The sequence below is a fragment of the Rhamphochromis sp. 'chilingali' genome, assembly GCF_963969265.1.
Source record: "Rhamphochromis sp. 'chilingali' genome assembly, chromosome: 11".
NCBI lineage: Eukaryota > Metazoa > Chordata > Actinopteri > Cichliformes > Cichlidae > Rhamphochromis > Rhamphochromis sp. 'chilingali'.
Window position 1 is genome coordinate 33,525,101 of NC_137938.1, and position 21,533 is coordinate 33,546,633.

General features: G+C 40.4%; 1 protein-coding gene across 1 annotated transcript in view; it reads left to right on the top strand.

Moving 5' to 3' along the window:
- Positions 1-550: 550 nt before the first annotated feature.
- The window catches only part of thsd7ab (thrombospondin, type I, domain containing 7Ab), a gene marked incomplete at its 5' end in the record, with an annotated part of 205,505 nt that continues 184,522 nt past the window's right edge, over positions 551-21,533 (top strand). The window contains one exon of the mRNA XM_080895569.1: positions 551-701. Coding sequence (XP_080751695.1) covers positions 551-701 — 151 coding nt within the window. The remainder of the gene's footprint in view (positions 702-21,533) is intronic.

Here is a 21,533-nt window from a genome sequence, read left to right on the forward strand (position 1 = left end):
GCAGGGGAGAAAAATAGGAAAAAGCCAGAAGTAGAAAAGGAGAGAGCGAGCGCAGGGTGGCGGAGGGAGAAGAGCAAATGAGTGAGCGAATAGGAGTGGAAGAGAGAGAGTGAGCGAGAGCAAGTGAGAGGGAGGGAGGCGTACAACACTGCAGACACTCGCCCACTGTCACTGCTCCACAGCCAGAGGACAGAGGCAGCAGCGGCAGCAGAGGAAGCGGATACGATGGAGGAGGACGACTGTACCATCCATCTGCAGCTCAGTCCCCGTCACTGACAGCCTCCCTCTGGGACCATCCTGCCAAGTTGGGAACAAAACTACACTCCTGTCCTTCACAACACCAAGTACTGGACCCTCAACTCCTGCAGGAACACTGTGCACAAGATCATCATTATTTTTCCCGCTCTTGCACTCCCGCACACTTACTCACACACCTTCTCTCAAACTGAAGCACACTTCACTCTGCCTATTGGACTAGCGAGTTTTTTGTTGTTTTCCATCATTGCTGCCTTCCGAGCTGAGTGGATTTACTTTTATCCTGTGGAGGACCATGGGGCTGGGGTGGAGGGGTACAGGAGGGGCCATCCAAAAAAGGACAGAGGAGAGCTGGTACCATTTGGTGGCATTGCTGCTGTTGTGTGGTTTCTGGGAGGCTCACACGCAGACAGATGATGGGAAGTCTGTCTACTTCTGGGAAACAGGTACTGCTAAACCACTAATTAGAGATTAAATGTGATCCTTTGCTTTACATATGGAGTGTTTATGATAGCTGCTGATGTATTAGTGTGTTGCTTCTGAGTGTGGGAGGTCACATACCGTAGCTGCGCCAACAGCACAATCAGTCAGATCTTATCGTAAATGTTTTCTATCTCATTATATGTGGATAATGTGGCATGAACAGGGTGATAACCGTTTTATGGCACGTTTTAAATCTATGCATGCATCGGTGGAAATAAAAGCTTCTTAGATCTAGTGCAGAAATGTTCTCATGACTTATTGGGTTTCAGAGATCTAAAAGGCTTCCAGATGACACACTTTGGCTGTCTCAATTTTTTTTTTTCGTTGAGGTTTACGCCGCTGAACTTCAAAGATGCATACACTTGAAAAATGACCCAGAAATCTACAGTAGAATCTCGCTTCTTCGTACTGAATTGCATGTGGCACGCAGGACAACTATGATCCATTTTTCAATAGATTAGTTTCATCTCCCTGAGTCTCAGGTGATGCACTGTTATTGAAATGTTGCTGTTGTGTTTTACAGCATGCAGATGATTGATAGGCACTGCATCACTATTGCGGTTGGCAACGGGTTTGATGCTGCTGATACAAAATCAGCTCTGAATATGAGGGTGTTGTGTGTTTTTGAGGCTCACGCGTGTAGAAGATTGTAGATTGAGTGGGTACAGTAGTTCTTATCTTTACACGTGCTTGTTCTCTACACTGAATCTAGCTGCACTGAAATGTCTATCAGAGACACATCTAAATATTGAGTGCTGTGGTGAATTAGATCCCCATACTTGATGCTGAGCACTACTCTAAGGTTTTAGAGTACATATCGTGCACTAGGTTCAGATTAACACCGATAACTACTAACAGATGCAAAAATTAACCTTTGCAGTCATTTTTAAAAACATCTAGGACGTCCTTTAAGGCACAAATTAAATAACGATCGCTTCATTTCCCAGTTTGATGCTCAGGAGATTTAAGGTGTGCTCTTCTCATTCAACGTTTGGAAAAGTTTTTATTTTCTCAATGCCGGTACAACTTTGTCATCTCTCTCAAACTCAAACGGCGCCACTCTGCATGTCCTGCCCCGCCTTGCTCAGCACCAGTCCCCAGTTGACGTATCCCACGTCTCTCCCGTGGTTCTGCATCTTTAAAGAGGATGTAGCTGAGTAAGGAGATTAAAGGAGCAGGGATTTAACAACCCAGGAAAGACAGCCCAGGGAAGAGACTTGAGAAAGAGAAAGGCAGAGTGAGCACTGCAGGCAGAGAGAGGGACTAACTTAACCTACATCTACCCTACTGTAGGTCATAATGATTATGCCTCTCTCCCACGCTACAGCACCTTTCTCCCACACTATACAAGCTCCTCAACTGGAAAGCTCTAGGCTCTGCGCTTTGAAATGTAATCCAGTGTTGGGAGTTTGTTCACTTCTTCCCAAATAAAAGGTAGTGCATTGATTTCAGCCCTGGAGTGTTCTTTCTTCTGAGTCTCTTTGGTTTGACAATTGCCTGCAGAGTATTAAAATCACATAGGGCAATTTACCGCTTTGGATCCTGGTGCTTTTCATCAAAATGTGATTATGTTTGTGCAAGATTTGCATACTTTTTCTTTCCAATGGAAGTTGTTTTTCCCGTTATTTATTTATTTTTTTAAGAAAAGAAACGCAAAATACGATGATGTTTGTGCACACTTGCAGAGTGTGCAGTGGAGGGAATATTCTTGTGGCAAGCAATGCTCTGATGTTTTGCATATTGATGAGTCTAGCTGAAATACAGCCCCTGTCTTCAAAACTGTGGGGAATTGGGCCTGCATTGCTTTTATTGCCTTCTGTGGAAATATGATGTATCTCTTTTGGAAGGTGAGACAGTTCATTGGTGATTTTTTTTTTCTTTTTTCATGGAGAATACTATTCAAATGAAGCAGATGGAGACAACAGGATCCTCCAGCAATTGAAAGTGATATTTCTGCAGGTGGCGTTAGGATAGCTGAAGGAAAAAAGAAAATGATTATAGCCACCATGAGGATGATGGTAGTGATGATGGTGATGGTGATAATGGCATACCACAGATTTTCTGGGGCCTCTGAGTGTTTGCTGGGAGTTTGCCTTCGTCTCAGATCCTGTTTTCACGCCATTTTCTCCCTGTCACTTTCTCACAACTGTGCACTCCTTCTACACTTCTTCCTCTGCATCTTTATCACTTTGTTTCCCTGTCTAGCACTCAGACCATATTTTGCATTGCTTTTTTAAGAGCCACAGCCCAAACAATAAAACAATGAAATATGATGAAATCTCAGAGAAACTTATTGTCACGAGGCAACACCAGGATGTCAATCTATCTATTATAAACCCCCCCAACCCATCCTTGCCTCCACAAACACGCACCGCAGCAGGTGCATCTTCCCGATTCAGTTACAGTGTGTGTGCTTCATTATACTCAGTTGTTGAAGCAACAAGGTTGCCAGGTTTGTACTGTCAAGACCTCCCATGTTTGCCTGAGGACAAGGCAATTACAGGTGGTGGAGTATTATGTACTGTAGTATTTCGATATCTTGAGCATCTGCCTCACTGTAAGTGCTCCTTAAACAGGGCTTTGAGGTTTGATACTGATGCATGTTAATGTTCCAGTGGATCCTTAAATGCATCAATTATCCACAACATTAAAACCACCTGCCTAATATTGTGTGATCTGTCTCAACCCGGCAAACAGCTCTGATGCATCAGTGTATGGATATGGGACATCTGGGGTGTCCTGTGGCGCTTGGCATGGTGAATTTTTGGATCTTGTAGGTTTTGATGTGGGGCCCCCAGGGATTGGGATTATTCAAATTCAAATTCAAATTCAAATTCAAATTTTATTTGTCACGTACACAGTCATACACAGTACGATATGTAGTGAAATGCTTGGACAACTGCTCGTGACCTAAAGAAAACAAAAAAGGAAAAGGCTATGAATAAGATAGGAAATAAATATGAAAAATTAAAAAGGGTAAATTTAACTAGGAAGGAATAAAATATAAATTAAGGTTAAAAATGAAATAACTGTACAACACAAATTAGAATGAAGGGTAAATTTAACTGGGAAGAATAAGATAAAATATATAAATTAAAGTTGAAAATAAAATAACTGTACAACAAAATACACAATACACAATATAGAACTATATAAGAATGTATGAAGAAATCTAAATATAAATAAATATATACACAATAACAGCAGCTGTACAAGTATTAACTGGAAATGAAGAATATAGTGACCAGTGTTGTGCAAAAAAACAATGTCCAGAAAGTCCAGTGTGTGTGTAAGAACTGTATGTGTGGGTCAGTACTGTGTGGTGGTGTGATTGAGAGACCGTATCGCCTGCGGGAAGAAGCTCCTCCTCAGTCTCTCTGTGTTGGTCTTCAGGGAGCGGAATCGCTTTCCTGACCTCAACAGAGAGAACAGTCTGTTGTTGGGATGGCTGAGGTCCTTCACGATCTTCCTGGCCTTGGTCCAGCACCGCCTGCTGTAGATTGAGTGCAGGTCAGGGAGCTCGGAGCGGATGGTGCGCTCAGCTGATCGCACAACCCTCTGTAGAGCTCGTCTGTCCTGCATGGTGCTGTTCCCGAACCAGGTTAAGATGTTTCCCACCAGGATGCTCTCTATGGTGCACGAGTAAAAGTTCCTGAGCACCTTGGAGGGCAGTTGGAAGTCTCTCAAGCGTCTGAGGTGGTAGAGACGCTGTCGGGCCTTTTTCACCACGGTGTTGATGTGACAGGACCATGACAGGTCCTGCGTGATGTGAACTCCGAGGTATTTGAAGCTGTCCACTCTCTCCACTGGGCACTCGTTGATGACGGGGGTCTGGTAGTTCCTCTCCTGCTTAGTGCTGAAGTCCACTATCAGCTCCTTTGTCTTACTGACGTTTAGAAGGAGGTTGTTCCTCTGGCACCAGTTCTCCAGATTCCTAATCTCCTTCACGTAGGCCGTCTCGTTGTTATCAGAGATCAGGCCCACCACGACGGTGTCGTCAGCAAACTTGATGATGGTGGTGGAGCTGGTAGTGGCCACGCAGTCATATGTGTACAGAGAGTACAGCAGGGGGCTCAGAACACACCCCTGGGGGGCTCCAGTGCTGAGAGTGGTGGAGGCTGAGACATGTCCGCCCATCCTTACTGCCTGTGGTCTGCCAGTTAGGAAGTTGGAGATCCACTGACACATAGATGAGCTGAGTCCCAGATGCTCCAGCTTGGTGGTGAGTGTGGAGGGAATTATGGTATTAAATGCAGAGCTGTAGTCTATGAAGAGCATTTTAACATAATTCCCCCTTCTAGTGTCCAAGTGAGTGAGTGATGTGTGGAGGAGATGAGAGATGGCATCGTCTGTGGAACGATTTGGACGGTAAGCGAACTGTAGTGGGTCCAGTGTGTCTGGTAGTGAAGAAATGATGAAGTCTCTGACCAGGCGTTCAAAGCACTTCATCACTACTGAGGTGAGGGCTACAGGGCGATAGTCATTGAGAGAAGCAGGGTGGGGTTTCTTCGGGACAGGAACAATGATGGACTCTTTGAAGCATGTGGGGATCACCGACTGAGATAAAGAGATGTTGAATATCTCAGTGAACACAGGAGCTAGCTGGTATGCGCAGTCTCTTAGGATACGACCTGGGATGCCGTCTGGTCCTGCTGCTTTCCTGGTGTTTACTCTCTTGAAGGCTCTCCTTACTTCATGCTCGGAGATGACGGGCACGTTTCCGGTGCTGGCAGTATCTTCCTGTCTGCAGCCGTTAGCGCCGCTAACACTAGCATTGTTGGAGACCTTAGCTGCAGCCTCGAAGCGAGCATAGAAAGTGTTCAGCTCGTCTGCCAAAGTCACGGCCGCGTTCGTCATACCGGTTGTTGGTGTTTTATAGTCCGTTATTGTCCTTAGTCCCCGCCACAGGCTCCTAGAGTCACTCTGTTGGAGTTGTGACTCTAGTTTCCTCCCGTAGCGCTGCTTCGCCTCTTTCACCGCCTCTGGCGTATCCCACAGATGCTCAATTGAATTGAGCTGTTTGAAAGATGGGATAATGCTTTTGTGGCTCATTGTCATGTTTCTTGAGCTGTTCCTGAGCAGTTTTGTGGCATGGCTGGATGCCGCCATCAGAGAAGCAGTTGGTCGACAAAAGTGTTTGCAAAAGCGGTCGCAAAAGAAATCCACTTGTATGGACGTCAACAGGAAAATAAACCTCAGTACAACATGATCCCCATTTTGTAAATTATGGCAAAAAAGATGATAAAGCAAAGTGTAAGATGAGGAAAGGTGGGAATTCACACACCAATGGGTGCTGACCAGTTACAAGTAACGTGCTACTGTAATCCAATTACTTTTTTCAAGTAACGAGTAAAGTAAGGTATTACTATTGCAGAAAAGGTAATTAGATGACTGTTACTCTCCCGTAAGCACGCCGCTTTACTGCGTTACTAAAACCGTGATTTTTTTTTTTTTTGCGAGAGTCTCTCATGACAATGACGTAAGCGAGTGTGATGTTCGTGGCAACAGCTGTGTGCAGATCAACAATGGATAATATAACAAGTGCGGCAGAGAGTATGACCGTGCAGCGTTTAAAGCGTGGAAGTACTGACCTTACTTTGAGTTTGAATCTGTAAAAAGTGACAAAAACATTAGTGTCCGCTGTTCACTGCGTGGGAAGAAAACTTCTTTTTACAACGAAAAAAACCCCTAAACTTCTGAGCAAGCACCGACAGTACGCTGCCACGGGAATGTGAAACTCCCAGATCCTTCCACTGACCACTACGACACATGTGCACCAGGGCAAACCTCCGCCTGCCCCACTCCTGCTATACAGGTGAAAATAGAGCAACAGGACCGCTGAGTCTTTGATTTTATTTATTTTCTGCTGTGATTTACATGCATTTATTTGAAAGAGTGACTGTAAACACAAAAAACTATTTCATTTTCTGTGCTGGAATGTGCAGAAAATAGGTTTAATCAAATTTCTTCCAGTCAGAGAATGTTGCATATAATTTAATGTTTGCTTCATGCGTAAAGTTAAAAGATTAAAACTAATAAAACTAGTTTCAAAAAGAGACTTTTTCATTTGATTACATTTTATATGATGGATTATGCAGAAAAAATAGAATTGGGCTGAAAGATCTATTGCTTTATTACCTATTCAGGTTGTAAATCATTTTTTAAAAAGTAACTAAGTAACTAAGTAACTAATTACTTTTGAAGATAAGTAATCAGTAAAGTAACGGGATTACTTTTGGGGGGAAGTAATCAGTAATTAGTTACTGATTACTTTTTTCAAGTAACTTGACCAACACTGGTGCTGACACTGTAGCTACAGCAGTCGTTTATATAGAGGTCTATGAGTCCCATGGATGCTCAGTTTGATTAGGATCTGGAATGTTTGGAGTCAATGCTTTTGGGATCTTTATGTATTCCTAAGTGGTGTTAGCTGTAGCAGGGTGCATTGTCCTGTTTGGAGAGGTAGCCATGGTCAGAGTATCTTTGCCCTTAGTGGTTTGGTGTGGTACATCTCATAATGTAATGTCCATACGAATGCTACAGTAGGACCCAAAGTTTAGCAGAAGGACATCACATTGTAACAAGATAATCATGACTTGTTAGTGCTTTTAATGCTTCGGTTTCATAAAAAGCACAAAAAAAGAAGTGAAGCTTACCTTTAAAATGTACACCAGCAGGTGTTAATTCATTTATCAGTCTGATCTGACAGCCTGATCTTATCACTCTTGATCAACCTTCTACCTTTCCTGATTGGCCGCTCGTAATCTTTCCCGGAATCCAGATTACGTCACCTCTGGATCCTGATCAAGCCAATCCGCAATTACCTGCCGTCTTACCTCATCAAGTTAAGTCACACTTCACAGCATGTGCCTCTCAGTCACAGGCCTGTTAACTCAACTGAGACATGCACAAGCTCTCAACTAGCTGCTCTTATATGTTGTTTGCCATTTGTGTTTGTGAATACAGTCAATCAGAAAATGAAAAATCTTGTTCAAATTTGCATTTTAAGCAACAGATCGCTTCTTTTGAGACCTTATGCCTGGACAAAGTTTATACACATAAAAGCGCAGCAGTAGGTCTTCTTCAGGATACTGATTTGGCACCTGTTACTCTACATGCTCCTCAAAGAGCATCAACAGTTAAAAAGTTTCCTGAGCTGTTAACTAACCACCCTCATAAAACAGATGCTTGAAAGACAAGGATTTTGATATTGATACCATAGGGGTGTCTACTTGGAGGCTGGGTGGACACCACTGGCCAGATCCAGTATTTTTATATCAACCACGCCAGTTAACACAACTGTCATCTCTTTGCTTTCCCCTTCACTCATTTACAATTTCCCTTCAAAGTGGGGGGGGGGGGGGGGGGGGATAGGTCTGCATCCCCATCTATTGACCAGTGACCTGGTAACACCTTTGAACTCTTCGTACATAATAAAACAACTACATGTCCATCTTGATGCATTGTTTGTGCAGGGGGGGGAACTAGTAGATTTAATGACATTTAACAAAGTTAAAAACAAAGTGGGTGTTGTAAATGTTCATTACTAAAAACTGATAATATAGCACATTTCTAAGTGGTTGCTAGACATGTATAATTCAGCTTTTGCAAATATAAATAAGATGTTATTGTGAAATTAAAATGACACAGTACTTTTATGAGGTATTGTGGGTGCTACAAATTGCTAACACTAGGCCGTTTTAGCCCATTGTTAGGTGTGATTGCATCATATACAATTCAGTATTTTGTGGATCTAAAGTAAATGTTAAATGTGGTTAAAAAGAAATGCTATGATGCCTTTTATAAGGTGTTATACATATAAAATGTGCATAAATCTCTTGGGCACTAGCTACTTGCGAGCTGTTTGCTAGGCAACATGATGTTGTAATGTCAGGTAAGAACCTTCAGGGGCCTAAGATGTACCTGTGTGCCAAGTTTGGTTGCTCATTCCCTGATGGTCTAGGAGGAATTTGTAGAAAGAAACACAGACAGATTATCGATTATCTTTTCTAAAGTCAAGTTGTTCTTTTTTATTTCTCTTACACAAAGTGCCTTTTAATACATGGATATTAATTTCGCTTTTTACTTTAGTTACTTGATACAAGGTACCTTTCTTGAGAATGCTAGCATCTATCGGCCTGTACATTTGTTGGACCTGCTTCTCTAATGACCTGTCAGTTTCCAGAACCAATGCAGGTTTAGTCCTACAAGGTATCATCCAATAGGGATTATTCTGGTTTTCTGCTCTGTGACGTGCTGCAGTGTGTCAACACATCTCGCCCATGTCACTGTTCAGGACACAGGTGCAGGGCAACTATTGCTGACAGGCCATTGTTAGCTGAATACATTCCTCCTTTTACAGAGCCGCCAGCAGTGAAGGATGTCATCCTCGCTCAGGGTTGTTACTGGCTCTCCCACAATCACCTGCTATTATGGTGGACCCACTGAAGAGGCCATCCAGGAAATTGAGGGAGAGCGGGTGTGACAGGTTCTCAAGTTCACTACAGCATGTCAAGGGCGTTACATGGAGAACAAAAAAAAAATCCTTTAGCCAAACTGATAGTGGTAACCAAAGACAAGACAAGATTAGTTTAAGGGGAACCCCTTGAGATAAATGGAAACAAAAGAACAGTGATCTTCTTCAGGCTGTTTGCACTAAAAAAGCAGACAGTTCCCCTCTAGCCTTATCGTCTGTTAAAGCAACACATCTGACATCTTAGGAAGGTTATATTTATATTCATGTGCAATGGATTTGGCTACATTTTCCCATTTTAAACTTCTTATTCTGTTTTACTGGCATACTTGATTGATTCATGTCCTCAAATCACCTCAGCATCAACCCCACAACCTTTCCAACATCTAAATTAGAGCCTGTTGTGTCTGTACTGCCATGGAAATCCTTTGCCTCAAATAGCTATGTGCTAATACCTGTGTACCTGTATGATATCTACTAGTTTTCTTTTCATTAAGCCGGAAACAAACAAATGTCTGAGTAAATAGCTGTAGCTGTGATAGCAGCAGGAAAGTGACTGGCATCATCCCAAATGAGAATATCCCTTGGAGACTCCCACCTCATTTTAGCGAGTGCATTACAACGTGACCCTCAATGACCCTAATTAGCATAGCACCTGACGGCAGACAAGGATCTGGTCCATAATTGGCCAGCCAGTGTTAAAATTCCTTAGCAACAGGCAACAAATTTAGGCCACGCATATAAATTAAGATAATTTCCTTGGGAATTTCATTTTTCATTACAGAGTGTGCCAGTGGGGTTTATTTTAATTCAGTATGCCCCTGTTTTTGTTTTCCTTTTCAGTTGGGTGAGAGTGAAAATGGAGGGTAATTGTGTCTGTTGTGCATCTCGCCCTGCAACCATCAGAAAATGAGCACTCAGCAGCTTGTGGAAACAACAACAGCCATGTGGCCTCAGCATCTTTATGCCTGAAAGAGGATGGAAGCTATTTTTCAAAGTTACGTTTAGTCTCAGTGGAAAAAGACTGAACACAGCTCGGGCTCAAATGATCGGCACTTTACTGTCATTGAAATGACACAGAGCTCAGCAACAGCACTCCATGACATTGTACCTGATTTTTTTTTTTTCAAAGCATTTGCAGCAAAATGTGTCACGTTTGACCCACATTGATCTGTTTTGTGGCTTTAGAGATATTACCCTACTACTCTCCGCTCCAGACTGCTGTGCTTTTAGAAATTGCCAATCCATCCAGTGGAGAAAGATGCCAAAGAGATGCCAGAGTTTGTTTAATCTAAATGGCAGAGCTTACACTAAGAACTGGCTTGGCTATTACTGATATAGGAGGCACGGCAGGATTAGAGATTACACTTCATCCAAAAAACTTTATTTAGAGTAAGATAAGAGGATTCCCACTGCTTTATTCCACCCTATTGAAATGGCTCGCAGCATATTTTAGATGCAGTGCTTTGTCATTCAACCACCAGAGTACTTTTTGCATGGTCCTGAGTAAGCAGATCAGTGATAGATTTATGTTGCGTAGGACTGTTATCTTTCTGATTATCTGCCTTGACCTGGTATATCAAAGTGGTACGTGCTGCTATGAAAAGATTAGAAAGTGAGATAAAAAAATGAAGACCTTTTTTAAAAAATTGGTACATTTTCTTGTGTGCATTCTCAGTTTTTGCAGTGAAATTATTAACTATTATGTCCTCACTGTTGCAAAGTACATATAACATATTACAGTATCCATCAATAAACACTCATTCTAGTCCCAGTTCATATGCAGGAACAACCAGTGATGTACTGACTTTTGGAAGGAATGTGATGGGGAGCGACAGGATCAAAGGCTAGAGGTCGAAGGCGTATGGATATTAGTTCAGTCTCTGAAAAAATGTGGTTTCCCTGTATACTCATGTGAGGCGCTAATAGCTCAGTCACACTAGAGTTTGAGTATGCAACGCCCTCAACCTGTGGATACATGGTGGGATTGACAAATGTTTGCAAATAGTTACCGACTAATTTATTCATGCAGACAGATTTAACACGCTGCACTCAATCAGAGTCAGTCTGCAGTGATCAGTGCAGTGCATCTCATTGCAGTTGAGAATGCAACCAACTCAAGTTGCTGCATTCTAGTTATATTTCGATATAAAAGCAAGATTGCCAAACAGTTTGTGGTAAAACTGCAGAGACAACATCACTGTTTACAGAGCCTGGACTTCGTATGATTCAGTTAATGTGAATTTCTGTGTATTTTACAGCAACAGATTTGAAACAGATGGCAATTACAATTTTCTTTATCACTATTAATTGCTGTATTGTCACAAAATATTGCATGTAATTGTCAAGTTGACCCCCTTCAATCACAAACAGACTAATAGAAGACTGACTCCATCCTATCTTGCAATCAGTTGCTGTCTTCAAAGCTGGTGCCTGACAGCAGCCACCAATTGCAAATGGTGGCAGAAAATTGGTCTCCGTCTTCAAGACATCCATTTGAAAAACAAGAATATTACAAGTTCCTTGCAAAAAGTTGTAATAATTTTGGTTGTACCATGGTAGTATCATAACCAGAAATCATAGAAAACCAAAATCATAGTTCCAGTTTTGTAATATCCTCAGATAAACCACTTGATCCAAACGTCAGGAAAAAGGTGACAATGTCACATTTTATTCTGAGCATGTCAACAAACATGCTAACATCCTGGCTCTGTGGTCTCTGATTGTTTACACATCTTTTTGGCAGGTGATTCACTCAAAGTCCCATGTCAGACTGCTCAGAGGAAATATTTTAAGCTAAAATCATGTTGGCAATTTCATTCGTTCACATAATCCAATCAAACCCCCCCATATTATAAAGAAGTAACAAAATGTTCTCTATAAATTGAACATAGTCTTGGCAGATGAGCTGACCCCAGAACAGGCTGACAGTGCAGGCTTAGCTGATGCACTTGCACGCATCCTACTGGCAAATCTCACTCAGGGCATTTAAGCTGCACACTGATTCACAACCCATCTCCACCCCTGCTCCTCCCTCTCATGCTGTGTCGGACTTAATCACTGTTAATGTCTGATCTTGCTGATGCTTGCTCCGGTCAGTACAGGGGTCGTTCTGCTCTTGTCCCCACCCAATCATATACCCAGCACGTTTTTTTTTTTTTTTTTTTTGCTTGACATTCTTCTCTCGATTGGGAATGATTTGCTTGTAATCAATCGTCAACACAAACCTTTTCTATCTCAAAAGTCTAATAAGAGTGTGCAGCCCAGATGAGTTAAGAAGTATGCCGAGCCAACATCGAAATCATATCTATAATTCAACCATAACTAGTTTGTTTCTTTGATTATAATGATTCTGAGTGAAATACAGGTAAACTTAAACAGAGCAGCAAAGCAGAAACATATTCCCTTCTTTTTCCGTCCCACTTGTTTTTCTCCTGAGTTTGTGGGTTTGTGTTTTTCTCGTACAATGGGGTCGTGTCCCTTTGGTGTCTCTTCCCAAACAAGGACTTAAATCTCCACTCAGCCACAAGTTGAAACACAAACAAATAACCGGACCCATATTGAGGAAACCAAGCACTCTCGTGGTCAGAGAGTGGCATTCAAAACAGGCCCTTGACTTCCCAAGAGGCAACGAGGCAGCTTCAGTGGGCTGAGAGGAATTGCGGTATCATCGAAGAAAGCAGTGACATTTACCTGAAAGGAGCCTGTGCTGCCTCCCCCGATGCTATTCTAATAAAGCTGAAGATATGTAGGTGGCTTGGAAGTAAATATCCTCCTGTCTATCCAGCAGCTCTGTCATTAATCCTTCATCTCCCCCACTGGCCATCCATTTTTATTGTTTTTTATTTATTTATTTTTTGCTCAGCCATGAGGTAGTCATGTCCCCATATTTTTTTGAAGATAAAAGCTTTCTTTTCCATGGCGGTTTGGGTGTTTTGCTCTCCAGTGGAAAAAGCTGATATCTAACTGTCATAGATGGTCTGAGAAGCACTCACTGTTGCACCGCAGAAAGATTATAATTCATCTGTAGATCACGTAATGAACTGTACACAGACTGCTTTAATATGCAGTGCAGTTTAGAGTCATATATCAAAGCTACTAAATCGGAATATAATGAGAACATTACATTAGTGTATTGAGCTTCTGTTGTTGGTTTGAAAACCATACTGCATTTGAACGCCATGCTGTACTTGTGCAGTTTTGACCACATTTATGAATGCTTTGCCATTTGTTTCTGGACCATGTGTTCTTGGTTTATCGAGTAAAAATGGTGCAGTAATTCCTCAGAGTGCATTAAGCAACAGCGACAGAAAAATGGCTTCAGGTAATTGTTTGTGAGGGTGTTCTTCAATCCCGCTTTTGATGTTGTTTGTCTGTTGAAATCTGGAAATCCTGCGTTCTCGTCTGTTTTAGTTTGTTTTCATTTAGTGTGATAAGCTGAAGGAGTAATCAGTCAGCCACAACATTAAAACTGCCTCCCAAATATTGTGTAAAGTTCGTCGTGCTGCTGAAACAGCTCTTAGTCATGTACAGTACATATATTGGACATGTAGAAATATTCTGTGGTCGCCAGCACAGGGCAGATGTTTGAATTTGGAGTTGTTTTTTTTTAGGTTTTTAGTTTGGGGAAAGAGTTTTCCCATGTTGTTGCTTAAAGTATTACAAAATTTGAAGTTTACTTTGTAAATCCTGGTCCAAAACAGCAATAAAGCAGGCATGTCATATGACTGACAGGTTGCTGCCATATGCATGTGCAGTCCCTCAATTGGATTTGCCACTTGCTCATCAGATCTGGACTTACTACACTGACATAGAAGCAAAAATTCTCAGCTCGTGAAATTAAGACAGATTCACCAACCAACATGCAACATACTGAAGACATAGGAGCCCATGGATGCTTAACTGAATTAGGGTCAGGGCTATTTGATGGCTTGTTCAAAACCTTTGGGCTCTTTGTCATGTTTCTTGAGCCATTCTTCTTTAGTTGGAGGCTTCTGTTGGGGTTTTGTTTGGTCTTTGTGTTTAGGTGGATCTCAAGTAAGATCCACGTGACTATCAGGACAAGGGGTCTTGGCAGAACGTTCTATTGTAATGAGATGATCAGCGCTGTTCACTACACCTTCCAGCTGGTTTAATGTTGTGGCTGAGGGGTGATTAAACCATGATTAAACCATATTAATTAACGCAAGAGCAGTCCATGTTAGCAGCTCTGTGAGGATGTAATTAGACACAGCAGTGCTTGGATATAAAATGCGTTCACAGTAACAAAACTAGTGCAGATGATGAGCAGGTATAATGTACCATAGCTTTTCAATAGCATGCTCACATTAAAGCACTAACTGTGTTCACAGCAGAGGGAGATGATGGTTTTTTTTTTAGATGTTTGTAGATAAATGAGACTCTCCAGCCTGCAAATAACCAGAGTAACTTTAATTAACTGAAAGGGTGTTAAAGAAAAAGAATTGCACAATACTGATGGGATAAAAAAAAAATCTAACAAAATCCTAAAAGAAAAGCACAAGAAATTCTAGTAAGGAGTGCAAGGGACAAACAAAAGAGCGCAAAAATGTGATAAAGAGAGAGACAAGATTATATTTAGACTCTGTGCTGATAAATAAGAGAAACTAGTGGAAGCAATTAAGAAATTATGGAGAACCAGACAAAGACGGTAAGTAAAACAACACAACACGAGCAATTACTGGGAAAAAGAGAATTTACAAGCAATGGGAGAAACAGCAGAAGTAGAGAAACACTTATGTGCCATGAAATAAATAGAAACCAAAACCTCCAAAAAATAACTCTTCTGGATTTTTTTCTCCAGAAATTTACAACACATATTCACCAGAAGGCTGTATTTCATAATAAGGTACTAAAAGTTTTTAAAATTGAGACACAAATTTTGTCACCAGCTTATTAGAAACATTTCAGTGTTTCCAACATTTCAACTGAAAGAAAAAGCATGTTTGCGTTCAGTAAATAAAAATGACTGAATCACATCTATTAAGATAACATAAGATAATTCTTTGTTGTTATTGCACAGTCATACATAGTGCAATAGTACAATGACACTACGTATTGAGTAGATGATGATATATTTCATTAAATTTGTTAAAATTAATTTCATTATGAATGTCTTTTTGAAAGTTTAAAAAGGACCCTGCTGCATCTCTCACTGATGCTCATCAGGAAAAGCCAATGTTGCTTAGAAAACACCTAAGGAGACCCTTCACCATCTGAGCACAGAGATCTGATCTGGTATTGGTGTATTTTAGAAAAAATTGATCAAATGTATTAATGGTGGCGTAATTATAAATATTGGTGTCTTAATTTATCACCTATCATTTTTTTTGTAGTACAGGCTGTCTAGGAACTATTATAGATAGGAAATTCCCATGTTTGGCTGGCTCTCTTGCTTCATGGTACAGCCTGAGGAGTTGTGAAAGTCATGTTGAATGCGTGTACAAAATATTATTGCTACAAAATCCAACTTTACACCAGTGGTAGATAAAAAGTTTACCAAAGTTATTACAAATTATCTTGAGGGGGATATCACTTTTTATTCCACTCAATCAAACAGTTAATTTTTTTCCCAGCAGAGAGCCCTGGTTGACCGGCTGACATTACCACCCATGGAGACGTGTTACAAGCTTGGCTTTAAAGCATCGGAATGAAATAAAATACTAATTTGACAATGTAAACTCAAGGGGACAATGATAGTGAAGGTTTACTTTAAACTGCATCATGTTTAATAAACCTGTCCTTTTCACTTTGCATTCCTATTGATTACTGCTCTTTACACCTTCAGTAGGCAGGTCTCATTAGTCTCACATGCACAGTTCAAGAACAAATTCAGCTAGATATTAAAAGTCAAGATGGAAGTAAACCTGTCAATACATTTGATTGATTGTATTGATCTCGTTTGCCTTTTTCTCTCTTGAAACTGCTCCTGAAATTGATCTGCATTTACAGCCCTTTAATGCCAGGGAATACGTAGTGCTGACAAAAGTGTACATGTAGAGAGAAATTGGAAAAGGTGGTTAAAATGCATAAGGAGAAAATAGAGTAAGAGATCACTTAAGCACATTTAAACCCTAACATCAGCATTATAGGCCTGGCATTTGTAATGAAGGAGCAAGAGGGAGAGGCTGACAGGAAGTGTAGAGGATTTGTAGGCATCAAATATCCATAGAAAGGAATTTAGCTGGAGAGAGCACACCTAACAGTGCTTTAACATTAGTATCAACACAATAAGCCAGAAATGTATAATGGTAAAGGGGCAGAGAGAGTGATAGAGTGGCCGGCTAATCACCAGTGACAAGCCCCTGGATTAGAGGGAGGGGAGCAGATGGCCTGAGGCAGGGCAAGGCCGAGCACATATGAATATCCCAGGAGGCTGAACGGGCTCTCTACCTCCTCGTGCCTTGAGCAGACATACATTGTGTACACAGAATATTTGTCACTGTGTTGGTGGTGGTGGTCACTACCAACCCCCCCACCCACTTAGACATGTACAGTGTGTACAGAGAAGATCTGCCGCATAGCAAATCTGAGAAAAGCAACATCTTTCTATATTAGGTAGCCTTAATGTATGGTGACATAGATGTCACATGTTTTACCATTCAGGGCACCAAAGGATAATTATTTATGTTTCGCAATTAAGCTAGCTAAATTAAAAGAGATAAACTAAGTCTAAAGTACAGAATTAAATAGCACCACCTTTTGGGTTTAAAAAGTAAATGCCATAAAACGACATGCTTACAGCCTGATGCACTAAATAGTTTTGCTCTCCATAGCCAATTATTAGCCTATTAAAATTAATAAGGTTTTTAAATATACTATGAACCAAAAAAATTGTTTGATTTTCAGTTGGATAAGTGGAAGAGAATGGATCGATGTTTGATCCTTAAAAAGAGACTTTCACACATCAAAGTTGACAGTTTTTGGAAGCATTACTGCACTGTAAAAAAAAAAAAAATGTTGTGAAGGAATTGTGTGATAAATCGCCTCAAGTGACGTCACTCCAGCTGTCAACAAATAATGCTGATGCCTGCAAATGTAAAAATTGGGAAAAAGGGACTTCACTGGACCTCTGTGGCTTATTTCTTATTTGTGCTCGAGGCTACCTGCTGCTACCCGCATAATACACCCAAATCACCATCCCAGGTGTCAGCTATGTTGCATTGTGGCCAATAAAACCACACGTGCAGCAACCACAAAGGGCAGCACAACATCTCATCTGCTACTTTCCCCAAAGTGCACCAGAAGCGTTACTGGTCGTTCGGACGAGTTGAGGAGATACTGTATATTCAGCAAACATCATTAAGCACCAGTGGATTTATTCAGCAGCTGTATAGCCACTTTAAATAAGAACTTTTATTTATTTTGTGTTTTTTTTTTTTGTTGTTGTTATTTAAATGGAACCAATTATGCTGCTGTCGCACTAGAGTTTAAAAATTCATATTGAACAGAAATTCTCATTAACTACTTGCATTCGGAGTCAAGACTGAACCTCATAAATCTGAAACTGATACAGTTGCTGCTAGATGACGATATAACTGCAAAATGACATAGCTGCTTGGCAGCCTTGCTTTTATATGGGAAATAACTAGAATACAACCAGTTAGCAACCAGCTGAGTCCCCATTATAACTAGGTGCTGATCAGAGCAGGCTGATTCTGTTTGATTGCAGAGCCATCATGGCAATATGTCTGCATTTTAAATTAGATGGCAATCAGACTGTGATTATTTGGAGAAAGGTTTCCCATCACCAGGCAACCTGTGCATTTGCCTTGTGATCAAATGTGATTGCTCAGAGGTTGGGAGAGTTGCACACTCAAACCAATAGATCGCCAAATGGGAAAAATTTCAGTGCAGTCACATCTTACAAGTAGGTTACAGTCCTACAGTCCTACTTTAACTCTAGAGTGACCTTGGTGCCCTGCTAAGTTTGATAAGGCAAATGTTTATCTTAAAGTTTATCTCGCATGTGTCTTCTAAAACTTCTTTAATATCATTATTTTCTCAAAGTTAGCTTATGCCTGTATGTACAGATACACTAAAAAACTCAATGAACTAGGTTATCTGCTTTTAAAGGGTTGCATAACTAAAACTACACCCTTGAACATCACCCAGCTCTTCATCCGTGTATTGATTTAAATCTCTATTCATCTGTTTGTCCATTAGCTTTTTCCTCTCATTGTGTGGTGGGTGTATAGCGTGGGCCTGCACTCATGGGTGTCACTTCAAGCACTAGATCTCTGGCAGACACTTAAAGCATTACACACACATGCACAGTAATGCCACACTTGTAATCCACAGAGACAAAGTTGGCATTTCTCTTTAGCACAATGCGGAACGAGGCAGCTTTTTACGAGTTTTAGCAGTTGCACTTGGGAACAGAATTCTTTAGTGGTCACACCTCCAGTTATATGTAGCTCGGAGCGAACATATGACAGATTGTGAGAGAGGCTGTCTCCCTTCAGTTTTTATCCCGTGTCCTACGTGTGTGGAAGTTAGTCAAGTTAGTCACTTGGTGAATAATTGAGAGTACGTTTAGAGAAACTTTCCCTGCATCAACTCAAACTAAAAGCTGCACTGGGCAATATTTTATCTGCAGACAGTGACCACCTGTCTTAAAAGGCTAGAGCAATGAATAACATCTAGAGTCTTAGAGTCTAAATGTTGTCAATGGGGATTGGTTATTTTTCTGTTTAATTTACATTGTTGTTTTTTTTTAACTGATTAGCAATAAAACACAATTTCCGTCATCAATAACTGCTTATGGACATTGACACTACCAGTAATCAAAGATTGTTTCTTTGTGTGAGCAGATATTGCCAGGTTCAGTTGCACTTCTTGCATTGCTAATTCCCACATGCTACACAGACATCAGTTTACATCAATTCACATAAACAGTCTTTGCTACATGAAGGTGCTTTACATTGTAAGGTAAAGACACTACAGTAAACAATCAGACATTCCCCTATGAGCAGCATTTGGCAACAGTGGAGAGAAAGAAACCTCTGGCAGAAAAAGACAAAACTACAGCTGAATGGAGAAGTTCCCCAGCAGCCTGAAGATATAGTGGAGTTCAGGGTCATTTGATGCAGCCCCATTGGTTTTAAAAGAGGGTATCTGTACTTAACCCAAACTTGAGGGGCCAATAGCTGAAGGGTATGCCACCGAATCTACTTTCATAAACTTCAGGAACCACAAGAAAATGTGCAATCTGACAGCAAAGTGCTCATTTTTGATAAAATATGATATTGTGATAGTCCTATTAGATGGTACTTCATTCATCTTTATTCTCACTACAGTACCCTGCATGGACTGGCAGAGACCTCCTGGTACTGTCTCACTGAAGTTCAATCATTCAGAGTCTTTTAAAACACTCAAATCTTCAACTGATATGGATAACATCCACAATTATCTGTGTGTATTAAGACATTTTATTTCTTGAAGACTGGATGATTTTAATAATGATTTTATCTGTGCCGTCAGAAAAGTCACCTGAAAACATCAGGTCAGTTCAAGTTTCAGGCCTCTCAGTGTGTTACAGAATGGAGTTTAAAATAGTCTACTCCTGTTCGTATTTAAATCTCTCTGGGCTTTAGGACCAAAATACCTTCCCTAACTCCCTTTCACTATATGAACTCACATGCCATCTGAAGTCATGGGGACACGCTTCATAACAAACCCAGAAGACTGGAGACCTGCCCTCCTATGCCTTTAAAGCCAGATTATAAATGTACTCGGACTGTCCTTACATCCAGAACTTCCTGCTACTCAAAATGTTCAAATGTGGCATTTTCTATGTACTTCTATGTACTTACTTCATGATGGATTTTGAAGACTAAATGAATAAACAAAGAAATGTTGCCTGACTAGCAATTTACTGTACATGCATCATATTTCTATTCTCCACGCCTGCTGTGGCTGAAACTGTCATTACATTTTTAACAGTGTAGTTATGGACTATGAATATAAATGAAGGAAAGTTAAAACAAAAACACAAAGTTTTGGCCAAATGTTTAAAAACACTTAATGTGTAGGAATTTCAACACAATACTGGCTTTTAGGTATTCCTTTGACCTTTTTTCCTTCAGGAGAATAACTGTTCAGCATATACATTAAAAGTAAATGGAGCATATGGATTTGGTTAGCTTTCCTTAAATAAATAGAGGGTCGTAATTATGAAAACTCAAAAGATATGTGCTGTATATTAAAGAATTTTCTATGGATAAAACCCAAAATGTAAAGTGTCGTATTGCTAAAACAATCATGTCCATAATGAGCGGTGTTTGGTGTAACGTGTTCCAAATTAACACATTACTGCAATCAAATTCACTAGTGACATTATAGTTACTAATGTTGCTGCTTGCACTGTGTAAGTTTCTCAGTTATTTGCACTCATGTGATATCTATTATATGCATACTTGACAACAATCCTTTAATATGAGTTCCTGCAGGAGCTTGAATAAAAATGTCACAATGACTTTTGAGAAGTGGGGATAAGAATGTGATGATGGTAAAGAAAAAAACTGTAGAAACAACAAACCACCTCTTCTAACATGACATCAGTGACACATCACCTCCAAACCAAAAAGCCTGACACTACAAAAAGTAGCCATGAGAATGATATTGTTGCAGATTGTATGTTGGGCATCAATCAAAAAAACAAATGTTGACTTTCAACAGGAAACATTTCTGCCCATGCTTAGTTGTTATTTTCTGTGAATGGGCTGTATTTCACAGCCTTTGCTGTCAGCTTTGTGATAATACTTATAATCTAATAGGGATAATTTCAAGACGATATTTCTTTTAGTAGTCTTTATAAGGATCTGAGCAAATACGTTGGTGTGTGAAATGTTTGCTAACTGATTATTACAATGGTGACATTTTAGATGAATGCAATCACCGATGTAATGTAATGTGGTGTAATGTGTTTCTTTCAAATAAAAAAAAGTAAAGAGCGATGTGCAGTGCGTTACTCTTTTTGAGCAACAGAGACTACAAGTGTAGGTAAACTGTCAACTAGAACTGGTGCACATAAATCACACAGTATTTATTTGCAACAATGTGCATTAAATGGACCCCAAACTGACCTTTAATTTGAAATATAGACAACAGATAGTGTGCAGCGAGGTGTCCGTTTTTGTTACCATGAGCCAACCTGCAGTTTCTGTAGTATTTATCATGGTCAGGTTGGTGGGTAGTGGGTGGATGATGTGCACGCTCTTCTGAATTATTTTGCATGAATTCCTTAAATATTTATGAAAGTTAATGCAACTTGGACAGGTATATTCTGCAACTATATCTAACT